This window comes from Sphaerodactylus townsendi, linkage group LG06, assembly GCF_021028975.2.
Source record: "Sphaerodactylus townsendi isolate TG3544 linkage group LG06, MPM_Stown_v2.3, whole genome shotgun sequence".
NCBI lineage: Eukaryota > Metazoa > Chordata > Lepidosauria > Squamata > Sphaerodactylidae > Sphaerodactylus > Sphaerodactylus townsendi.
In genome coordinates this window covers 25,775,026-25,787,133 of record NC_059430.1, presented here as the reverse complement: position 1 = coordinate 25,787,133, position 12,108 = coordinate 25,775,026, and the positions used below count along the sequence as shown (strand labels likewise).

At 46.0% G+C, this 12,108-nt stretch overlaps 1 protein-coding gene across 9 annotated transcripts in view; it reads left to right on the top strand.

Annotated features, from left to right (window-relative positions):
* The window catches only part of IQSEC3 (IQ motif and Sec7 domain ArfGEF 3), a 219,305-nt gene that overhangs the window by 149,254 nt on the left and 57,943 nt on the right, over positions 1-12,108 (top strand). For 8 of the 9 annotated variants that reach the window (XM_048499195.1, XM_048499194.1, XM_048499203.1 and 5 more), the window contains one exon: positions 8,796-9,093. The exons of the other annotated variant lie outside the window; for it this stretch is intronic. In XM_048499195.1, the coding sequence (XP_048355152.1) occupies positions 8,796-9,093 (298 nt within the window). The remainder of the gene's footprint in view (positions 1-8,795; positions 9,094-12,108) is intronic. 9 annotated transcript variants of the gene reach the window in all.

Genomic DNA, 12,108 nt, shown 5'->3' with positions numbered 1-12,108 from the left:
CACATGCAAAGAGACATTGCCATAAAAATCTCCCCAAAGTTCAAAAGATTATTTGTTTTGACCAATCCCACAATGGTGCTTCAAAATACAGCAGTGATCACCACCATTTGGAGGAATGGTTGCCAGCTTAATGCTGGCAACCAGCTGGAGACTACTGGGTCGGAGACCTGACCAAGTGTCATGCAGTGGCATATTTGCCTAGGGTACATGGAGTTGCTGTGGAGGCACAAAAATTTTCCAAGGTTGTTGTTTGTGTGTGTTTTTGTATTTTTTAAGTGCTTTTTTCCAGTTTATGGCTTTTGCAGGGTTACACAGTTTTTGGGATATGACACCAACATTTCAGAAATTTTTTTCCAGAAGGCCACTCTCTGATGATTGCCACCCCAAGATTTGGTGATGATGTTTGGGTTTCAGGAGGGATCCCAAAATTTATGGAGACTCCTAAAGGGTACTCCCATCTCCCACATTGTTTCTAATTACGGAGCTTGCCTAGGAAGATAGGGCTACTGCGCGCACGGGTCCACTGGCACGACCCCTGAACCAAACTTCACCAAACCTGGGTGTTTTCATCAGGAGAGTCTCCTAAAGATACCCTGAAATTTTAGTGCTGCTAACTTAACAATTGCACCCCTGACAGCAGGCATCCTCCAAATTTCCCCAGATTCTCCTTTTAAATCCACCCCCTTCAGCATGGACTTAAATGGAGAATCTTAGGTCCCCAGTTTAAACATTGAAAGTGATGCTGTTTCAGTGTGGGGGATAATCCACCCCAAAACAGCATCACTTTCAATGTTGTTTTAACTGGGGACCCCAGATTCTCCCTTTAAGGTGGATTTAAAAGAAGAATCTGGGCTCCCTAGTTTAAACACCATTGAAAGTGATGCTGTTTGGGGGTGGATTCTATTGGAGGTGTTTTGTGAGAGATGATGCTGACATTTGTTTGGTAAATGTTTTGCTGGGGGTGATTTGTGAGAGATTTACATGCTTAATACCCACTTGCACTGGCTTAGAGCTGTTTCTCAGGCTAACAACCTACCTCATAGGATTGGTGTGAGGACAAAATTAGGAAAGAGCGTTGGTGGGGAGAAAGCCATGTATGTTTTGCTGGGGGTGGGAGGTGTTTTGTGAGCTTGTGCAAAAAAACATTGTTTGGTTGGGGTGAGGGCTGCCTATACTGGGGCGGGGGGAGGGGAGAACTCAAGTTTTGTTCTCATGCTCCAGTTTGCCTAGATACACCTCTGGTGTCATGTGATGGCACTTCCCACTTCATAACAGGAAGTGATGTCACTGCATCACATGCCACTCAAGGGTTTTCCCCAAAACTCTATGGTTGAAAACATAGAGATCAAGGAAAACCCTAGAATATAAAGTGATGTGGTAATGTCACTTCTAGGTTCCTAGATGGAAGTGGCATTGTGGAATCACACAATCTCTTCCTCAGGGCTGGTTCCAAACTTTTGTGAGCCCTGGATGTTAGAGTATAACTGGGCCCCTTTGACCTCTAACCACACCACTTCCATTATTCTTGGCATTCTGGGGGTGTTCCAGGGCAGGGCGGGATTGTGGGCATGGCAGGGGTGCAGGATGCACGCGTGCCCTGGGTGCAGTTTCCCCTTGCTCCACCCCTGGCACTCGGTCTCGAAAAGGTTTGCCATTACTGTCCTAGTACATCTGCTAATTGGGATGATGGGAGCAAAACTGAATTTGACATCATCTACTCCCAACGTGCAGCATTCCAAGAGCAAATAAATTGACCCTGGGCTTTGGTGAAAGCTCAGCATCCCTCACCATAAACTAATAAAGTGGCCATTCTCCACTCTATTGAGGTGTGAAGTTTACAGTGTGAGGGGAAAAAAATGTAAATATTTCACAGCATGGATGAGCCTTGGCATGTGTCCCACCCTGCCCACTGCTGATGCTGGTACTGCTCTCTCCTCCCCACTCTGCTACCCATTGTTGGGTTGCTACTTCTGTGTTGGGAAATACCTGGACATTGGTGTGTGTTTGGGGCCTGGGGGGTGGAGTGGAGCAGACAAGGGTGGAATTTGGGGATGGGAGGGACTTCAACAGCGCATAATTCCACACAGTCTACCTTCCAAAGCGGCCATTTTCTCTGAGGTGAACTGATCTCTGTGGTCTGTAGATCAGTTGAAATCCCAGGAGATCTCCAGTCACCACCTGGAAGATGGCAGTCCTAACTGGCAGTCCGACAGGAAGTGCTGGCAGGGATTCCTCTGCTGATACCCGGTATCTGGCAACCATACTAGGAGGATGAGAAGGAGTTCAGGGAAAGTGGACCAGGGGAGGCGGAAGAGCTGCTTAAAGAAGGGAGAAATTCCGCTGCAATGGGAGGGAGGGAATGCAGGGCACTATGCCAAGGTTAAGAGGCCTAAAAGCATTACTAAAAATGGTAATTTAATACATATGAAGTTGCGTTATGTAACATAAGATCAGTGGTCCACCAACGTCAATATTGTCTATGCAGACTGGCATTTGCTTTCCACGGTATCAGGCAGAAAGTCTTTCCCACTAGATACCACCCCACCCACTTCCTGGTCCTTTCAACTGGTGTTGCCAGGGGTTGAACCTGGGAACTTCTACATGCAAAGCAGATATTGTACCACTGAGCTACATCCCCTGTTTTTAGAAGCCACAAACTTCAGTTTGCTTTGCTTGTGCACAATTCTGGCTCTGGAGAAATGCATCCTCCCCCTCCTCCATGAATTCCCTTCCTCTTAATGGCAACCCAGGGGGTGGGGCTGAAATGTAGGAACCGGAGCACTGAGGGGAAAGTGGCTCTATTACTCAATGGAAACCCAGTGGTAAAATAATTTTCAGTGGATTCCTAGAACTTCAGTTTTTAGTGATTCCTAGAACTTCCCTTTGTCACTTCTGGTAAGGACCTCTGGTAAGTGTATGCGGCTGTATTAAAACAAATTCTACTGCCACCACACCACTTGGCAGCGCCCAACAGGACTTTGGGGCAGTGGATTCCCACCCCCACGAGGAAAGGGTTGGCAGCCCTATGTAAGACCTGGAGATCTTTCAAAATTGAAATTCATCCCAAGACTACAGAGATCTGTGGCCCCTGGAGAAATGGCAGCTTTGGAGGGTGCACTCTATGGCTGTGGTGGTGAACCTTTGGCACTCCAGATGTTATGGACTACAATTCCCATCAGCCCCTGCCAGCATGGCCAATTGGCCATGCTGGCAGGGGCTAATAAATTATAATCCTGTGACTGGAGTGCCAAAGGTTCACCACCACTGCTCTATGGCATTGTATCCTACTGAGGTCTTTCTTTAACCCTTTCCCCCCCAAGCCCCACCTCCAAAATCTCCAGGAATTTCCCACTAGGAGTTGGCAATCCTAGCCAGGAGGTATCAGACACAGAGGATGAGGCTTTGTTTTTTCATTACAGAATTCCTTACACTTATCTCAGAAAAGTCACTTATAAGGGAAAAACTGAACGGTGCATTCGAAGAGTCAGAAAACCAGACAACGGTCAAGCTGCATGAAATAGCCATGTTGTGATTTAGGCCAAACTGTACAGTAGAAACCTCTGCTTTTAGGAGCAGCAGTGGCGTAGGAGGTTAAGAGCTCGGGTATCTAATCTGGAGGAACCGGGTTTGATTCCCAGCTCTGCCACCTGAGCTGTGGAGGCTTATCTGGGGAATTCAGATTAGCCTGTACACTCCCACACATGCCAGCTGGGTGACCTTGGGCTAGTCACAGCTTCTTGGAGCTCTCTCAGCCCTACCTTCCTCACATGGTGTTTGTTGTGAGGGGGGAAGGGCAAGGAGATTGTAAGCCCCTTTGAGTCTCCTACAGGAGAGAAAGGGGGCGGAATATAAATCCAAACTCTTCTTCTTCTTCTTAAACAGGTGGGATGTATAAAAAGTGTGAAGAAACGTTATCAAAACTCCCATTCACTATTTCCCAGCTACCATTTATGAGCTCTAGGCTAAACCTGAGGTGGAAATCATGGTCCATTCTGCACAGCACAAATAAGATGTCCTGAGGACACAAACGAAGGCGTTTTGGGAGGAACTCCACAAAGCTTTCCCCTCAAGACTGACCAGATTGCTTATCGGTTGGGTCTCCTCTGACGCCTGTGCTGTCTGGAAAACAAATAAAAGGCAGCCTTTTCAAAGACATCCCCAGGATGTCTTATTTTGGGTGTGCGGAGTGAAATTAAGAAGTCACCTCTTGTTTAAGATGTCTCCCAGATGTCTTGTTTGTGCTGTGCGAAATGGACCCTGGTTTGGTACTCCGCTACTTGCGCCGTGTTCGTTTTGTTCCCCTGGAAGTGGGACAGAAGGGCAGGTTGGACTTTGTGGGAAAATGTGCAGCAGAAAACTGAAGGGGGCTCATCTGAGAACTGGCTGGGGTGGTGACACCCACCGTTCTTCCTTCACCCCTGCCAGTGGCTTCTGACTATTGAGACAAGCTTCTGTTGTGCTTTCCCCGCCACAGAATCGGTTCCGCTCAGCCCACTCATTTCTCTCCTGCTGAAGTGAGATGAATTCAGGATCTCTCTGGGATTCAGCAGGATACATTGACCCTGTCCTTGGCTCTGGTTGGCTGGAGAGGAGTAGTTTGTGCTCTGATTTTGTGCAAAACGTTCTGCATCTAGTTTACGAATCCTAAGCACAGGGCAAATTCAGCAAGGACTGCCAACTTTCTGGCAGGACACCTGTGTCTTTAATAGCTGCACAATGTTGAAGTGCAGTGGGTGACATTTTCCCCTCATGAAAACTTCACCTACTGAATTCCTGTTAGTCATCCAGGTGTTAGAAGCACAGGAAGGGAACTCAGCCAGAGTGAAAGGGCTGCCTTGACGGATTGTGCAAGCGTTGAGCAACTAGATCAGTGGTGGCAAACCTTTGGCACTCCAGATGTTATGGACTACAATTCCCATCAGCCCTTGCCAGCATGGCCAATTAGCTACATGCAGCGTTAATGGAAATATAATCCACTAATATAGGGCTCTAAATTGTAGAACCTCAGTGGTAGCCGCCTTTGGCACTCTAAGATGTTTATGGACTACAATTCCCATCAGCCCTTGCCAGCATGGCCAATTATGTACTGGCAGGAACTGATATGAAGTCCTCCTTCACCCTCACAAAAATTATAGGAACCGCAAAAGCAAGGTTCTTGGAGCCTGATGAAAAGAGGTCTCCATTGCGGTGCCCACAAACACCTCTTCTGGTGCCCCTGCAAGTGTTTTTGTGAAGTGGATGGGACCACATAGGGCTTTTGCTCAGCAAGGCTTCTGACGGCCTACTGGAGATTCGATTGGCTGTGCAGACTTTTAAAATGTTGGTTTGGCAGCAGCTAACCCCACTACACAAGGATCTGCACTGTGTGACTGAAGTTAAGCTTTGACAATCAGTTTGTGGCTGGCTGCACCTCCTGTGGCAGCCATTTTGTGGTGGCCATTTTGTGCTCACACTCACTAAGCCATGTCAGAATTCCAATTGTATCAGCAGACTCAAAAAGGTTGGGGACTCCTGGTCTAGCGGTAGAGAAGAAGGAATTTCGGTAAGCGCAGTTTTTCTTGTTATCTGCCCCAATCTCTACCTCTACGCGATTATGGTTGCCAATACTGGATTGAGAAATGCCTGTAGATTTGCTTTGGCTGGGGGCGGGGGGAACAAAACCTGTTGAGGGCAGGGTTCGACGGTGCGGGAGAGATCTTAACAGGTTGTAATGCCATAAAGTCTGCCTTCCATTCTTACCATGTGACCATTTGCTTCAGGGAAACTGATCTCTGTAGTCTGGAAATCAGTTGCAATTCCGGGAGCTCTCCAGGCCTCTTCTGAAGGTTGGCAGCGAGGGCTACCATTGCCCACTTCTTTGTCACCGCTGCCCTGGCTGAGGCAGAGGATTGGCTGGAAACAGGCAGGAACATTGCCAGCATCCCAACATGATGATGTCACCTCCGTGCATCTGGAAGTGACATCGGGCCTTTCCCCACTTTCGAGGATCCCCCCTATGCCGCACGCTGCTCTCACTTTCCCCACTTTCGAGGATCCCCTATGCACGCGCCCGGGCGTCCCCACGAGTGCGGGGTCATCAAAAGGCGGCATTTACAAGAGCGCCAGGGATGCTGCGCGTTGAGGGGGGGGGATGATCGCAGGAGAACAGCGTCAGAGGAGGCTCGCTGCCATGTCGCCGCCTGTTGTGGGGAGATGCCCAGGACCCAGCGCTTCACCGCAGGGAGAGTATGCGGGGCTTAAAGATAAGGTAAGTGGGGAAAGGCCCATCGGCATGTTGCTGGGAGATGCCAGGCATGTTCTTGCATTTGAGTAAAACTGGAAGGTTTAGCAACCTTTATCCCATTTGTGTCTTGTTACTTTAGAAGCGGAAATGTGTGCCTGCTGTCTCTCAAAGGAAGCTGATTCAGACATTCTTCAGCTTAACATGGTTTATTGCATATTTTTGCCTGCTGATGAAGTTCCTTTCACGGTTTCCTCTCCATCTTGCTACTGCAGCAAGAGAAGCTAGTGCGAGCGCTCTCTTTCTGTTTGCTTCCGCCACAAGAGCTGTCTGTTGCATAATCCTCCTGCACATTAGTGTTCTCGTCTTCATGACATCATGATGTGTTGCCATGGAAATTATTGTATTGTCACAAAAATTAGCATCACGGATTCACTGAAAAGACAGGCAAAAAAAGCATGATTCCAAGTCTGACTTGCTGTGCAAATCAAAAGAAAAGTAGCAAGAAGAATCAACCGTAAAGAACTTTATGGGTTATGCCTGGGAACAACAAACTAGAATACTTTCCCAGCTGTTGGGTTTTGATCATTCTTTATAATACCAAGAAATGGTCATCAAAACACATGTTTACAACTGATGATTTTTTTCCTTTCATTTTCACGATTGGAATTACCCTCCGGCCAAACCACGGACCACTTTTTAAACTGTCGTTTGAAGTTCACTGTGTGTTGCGTTGGTAAAAATGAAAGCACTTGAAATCTGTGCATGCTCCATTTCTTGTATATGCATAAATGTCACTAAAGGATCGTGACCTTTATATGTTTATGTTAGCTTTGTTCTTTCTGCTTTGTATTATTTTTGGTGATGGAAGGAGTGAGTTTAGGATTGCATCTGGAATCTGCCATTTTTAGAAGTCTGTTGGGAACCTGCCTACTATTAGAACTGTCACCTTGCACACACACCTGTGAGTAAGTTTCATTGAACACAGTTGGTCTTACAACTGAGTCAGTGTGAATGTGATAGTGCTGGACAAATGAATGGAGCAAAAAACTTATTTGGCTACTGCAGGCCTAGCTGCCCATCATAACTTAGCCACATAATCTTTTTAAAAAATGCAGTTCACTTAGCAGCAATTTTAACAACAGCGGTTTTCCTTTTCTGTTGATATCCCAAATTGGTCAAGCTGTACTATTTCCTCCCCATCTTCCTTTTAAGGAAAGAACATATAAAAACAAATGCAAAGGAATTACCCCATGCTTTTCCTAATCAAAAACAAGCTAAATATTCCCATTCCTCTATATGAAGCTCTGTTCTAGAGTGAGTTCCATGAAAAATGGCAATTTTGGCCTCCACAGGGTTACTTTACAGCATTGTACCAATGTGCAGTGTCAGGAATTGTGTGACTCTGAAATGAACAGAGCCATTTTGTATTGTAGTTTGGCTGGTACACTGCACCTACCTGAGATGTATGTTATAATGACTGAATCACATATATTTTTCTTTGTGCTTATGCCACATTTTTCAAAAAGCCATATATCTATCTCATGGTATGGAAGTACACAATTATGGATTCTGAACAGGACAAATGTAACGGGTATAGGATGCAATACAAACCAGGGGGCGGGGGCGGGGAGGAAAGACTTTGCACAGGTCCCACCCCCAAAACGAGTCTGCCCCATTTTATTTCCCTCAACCTGGGATTTTCAAAAATTGCTAAACCAGCGATCCTTTTGCAAAACCCCGGGTTGGACCTGCTCCTGCACAAACGGCCAGCCAAGGAGTGCTTCATTTTCCTCCCTTCCACTGAGCCGTCCACCATCTGGGAGAATCCACCAGCCATTGCCCTGCTGTTGCAGCGAGGCCCATTTCCTTTTGCATGTTGCACATGTGCAGCTATGTAGGTGCTGCCGATCATTTTGTGGGACGATTGGCATGGCTGCAGGGGCTCATCTTTGTATGCCTCCTATGAATGTGTTGCAGGAAATTTTTTTTAAAAAGAGAAGGGTCTCCAGGTAAAGGCACGGAAGCAACCCGGATTGTTTCCATGGGTTCCAATTGCTTCCTGCACAGCACACACGTGAATGGGAAAAAGGAAGTTCCTTTATAACGACTGCAACCCGTTATACATTTGCTGTGCGGAACTGACCAATGAGTACAAACGCTAACTAATTCTGGCACGCAGAACCTGTGACTCACTTACACAGAACACAGCTGTCCAGCTATATGTTACATTTGACAAACATCTTGGATTTGCAAAACCAGGCACATTGCAAAAAAATAATAATAGGAAGTTGCTTCAGGTCTTTGTGTCCAACATGTAAAGCAGTCCTACTTTAGTAATGTATGAAACACCTTTTGATGTTTGTGGCAGCTGCCTAAAAGGAAAGACCCACATTTCTTGCCCTGAACATTTTTCTCTCAGCACTGTATTGTAATCCACTTCCTAGAGTATCCCTGATCCAGCCCCACCACAGTTTTCATTCTGTGGACCATTTGTGAAGCCGATTAGCTACTGCAGGCTAGAGAATTTGTAAAAAACCAAATAAAACAGAGAAACGTTGCATTTTGTTCACAGTGACGATCCCAGCGGTTCAGCCAGCAAGAAACCTGGGTGTGACGTGGAGGACCCGAAGGAGGCCGGCAGACACAGTGGCCAGGAAGGCAGGTCCGACATCTTGAAGTTAAAAGCCCAGCATGCGGAGCTGCAGGAAGCGCAGGTGGATCAGGCAGCGGGGTGCTCCCCTTTGGGGCAGAAGGCCAGTCTCCACCACACGGGTTCCCCCGTGAGAGGGCAGCGCAGCAAAGGGGCAGCCACATGTTCTCATGCAGCTGCCTCCGATTATGAGCTCTCCCTTGACTTAAAGAATAAACAGGTACACCAGCTTCTCCTCATGCTGTGGGAGAGGGGTTTCGGGTGGGCCGGGGCCATTTCTCTATCGCCTCTCTAGCTTAGTCTCCATCTTCATCAACTGCCTTGTGACAGCAGCCAATGATGTGGGCTGGGAGTGGAGCAAGCATCCTTGGTGATGGCTCTTCACCAGTTCATGTGGTGACTACTGTTTCGCCGGGCCTTGAGAAATTCACCACGGGGACGCCACTCTCCGTTTCAAAAAATAACATATAGGCCAGCACTCCTGCCTGTTATTTTTGGCTCCCAGTGGACAGAGATACAAAACTGAATCCACAATGCCATCAGAGCCATGGTCCTCCATTCAGAACAAACTCTCTCAGTCACATGGAAAAGTAGATGGATGTTCTGTTTATTTTGCTGCCTCAGTACAAGCCACGGGTGGGTGGAGAAAATATAGGGATGTTACATACGAATTTGCATAGTGTGCATTTTTTGCTCATTATGCAAATTGAGGATAGTAATTGCTGTATTGTCTACCAGCTGCTCTGTTTTTCTCCTGGCAACTACCAAAAAAAAAAGAAAAGAAAAGAAACTGAGGATGTACGAGAGGAAGCAATTGTTTCCCAGACTAGGATGTTCTTCGGACAATAGCAAAACTCAAATGGGAGAGATGTATTCTGTCTATCGTTGCTTTGACTTTCCTGATAGGTTTGAATGATGCAAGGTGGGATTGGGCTTGTTTATCATATAACTATTGGGCAGAATACTGCCTGTACTTTCCCCCTCCTACCTCTAGGTCAACCAGGGTTAACTTTTCTTTCAAAATGAAAGCGGGGAATCTGAGCTATCTAATGGCCCACGTGACCATTGGCATGCCAAGAATCCAAATAAAACTGTGGACTACATGGCCATAAGAATGTTTAGACTTTGTCTGCATAAGGAGGCCTTTCTCTTAGAGGCCTTACCCTAGTGCAAGACAGTGCAGAAGTAGGTTTCCATCATTTGGATCCTTAAGGTACATGGATCTATATAGCAGTGATTGACATCTGACATTTAATTAAATCATCCGAGAATCAGATGAGCCTCATTGTAGAAGAGCTTGCAGACTTATTCTGAGTACAAGTTGGGGTTCCTGTGCTTAACCAACAGCTCCTGTCTTTTATTATTTACTTATGTCAGTATCAGAACCCCACATTTTCTCTCAAAGGGCCTCAAGGCAGCTTACAACAATAAGAAAAACAAGGGAACCAACCTCTCAAAGCAACCGTGTCCTGGGCCAGTCCTGGATCTAGTGGCTGTCTCATCTGAAGGCACGGACTGTGAGCCCAAGGGCCACAGTCCTTTGGTTTTACTCTGTGGCCATTGTCAAAGAATGGCTTCTCCGAGCACACCCAAGCATTATACCTGCAACAGGGAAGAGATGTTCCTCCCAGTCTTTCCTAACTTTTAATGCCTGGCAGAGAACACTGCAGTTGTTACAATGAATGCCTCTCCATGCCTGGGGCAGGTTCAGTTGCTGTGTTGCTGTCCTTAGTAAGGTGGCAGCCTAATGCCAGATGCTGGTAAGCTTAAAATTTCACTAGATGTATCATTTCCCCATTACTGAGATGGGAGAAGCTGCAGCAAACTGAGATTTTCCCATCAGTGGGAATTTTTAAAGTACAAGAGTCCTCTCATGTTACGGACTTGGAAAAGCTAGCTCTTTCTCCACAGGATGTTATTTTAGGTAATAAAATCAATAAAATTCGGCTTACGTTTTTCATTCTACAGTTCCTCAGTGGCCTGGGTGACCTCCTCCTCTTAGATTCCCCCCCTCCCATTTCAACATTCCTAGCTCTCGGCCCAGCTCTTTGCCTCCCTGCATGTCTCATCTCTGTGTTCACTGTTGGTATCTGTGCTGTCACTCCGATAAATGTTTTGTTTCCCCAGGAGATTAGATTGCATTTTGGCCTGCACAGGATGTTGTCATTATAGGTGGTTTGTAAAGCTCGTATCCAGTCTTGAGTCTTGTGAATCTAGCAAAGCACTGGGGGGGGAAAAGTCTTTCAGTCATGCATCTCAGACTCATGCCTGACTTAATTACTTCTTTAAAAAAACTTTAACTAAAAAATTAGCATCGTTAGCCATTTTCTTTCTACTGTTCTCCCATCTGAATTGTTAGACATACATTTGATAGTTTCAGACACAGGCTTTTTCTAGAGGGATTCTAGAACCTAGTGTTTGTTGCAAGGCAATCCCCAACCAGTCCTTCCTCAAAGGCCCAGAAAAGGATCCTCCTCCTCCCTTTTGCTGCCAGAAACCAAGCCAGAATGCTGTGGTTACCAAGCAATGGCCACTGAGGTAATCTGTTTCTTAAAGGTATAGGTATCCCTTTTTATCATATCTGGGGGTTTTAACTCCCCAGTGCATTTTTTAAAAAAGATTTCAGATTTTTCTGCAAACCTAGGGCGTTTTCCAGGTTTGTAGCAAGGTCTGTTTTGCCCATACATCTTCATTATCCAGATTTAAGTATCCTTAGGTTTGACTGAATTGAGAATTAGAATATAAGATGCTCAGAAATAAAATTGTAGTTGGTCATGCTTGTCACCCCTGGAAGGTTTTTCTAACTTGCTAAATTGATGTGTCACATACATAAGAAGTGCAGGTTCTAGGTCTAGGAAGTATAAGTCAACATATACAAGTTTTTTCAGTCTCTCACCATGATTGCCGATATTTTGGTTCCTAAATATTTACACCCTACTGGGGAAGTGGTGGTAGTGGAGGTTCTAGTTTGAGTGATATGGATATCTTTGAGTAGGTTTTCATTATGTTTTCCTTACTGATTTATAGTCTGTGTTTGGTGGAGCCATTCTCATTACTGGTGAACAGAAATTTTATACTTAGTCCCATCCTCCCCACCTACCCCATTTCCAGGGAGTCTGTTTTTGCCTTAATGAAGAACTATGTGTTTTGTGTCTCTTTCACTTAATACCATATGAGGAAGCTCCCTATGTGTAGCTTGGTTAATTGAAGAGACATAGCCTGTGGAACAAAGAAT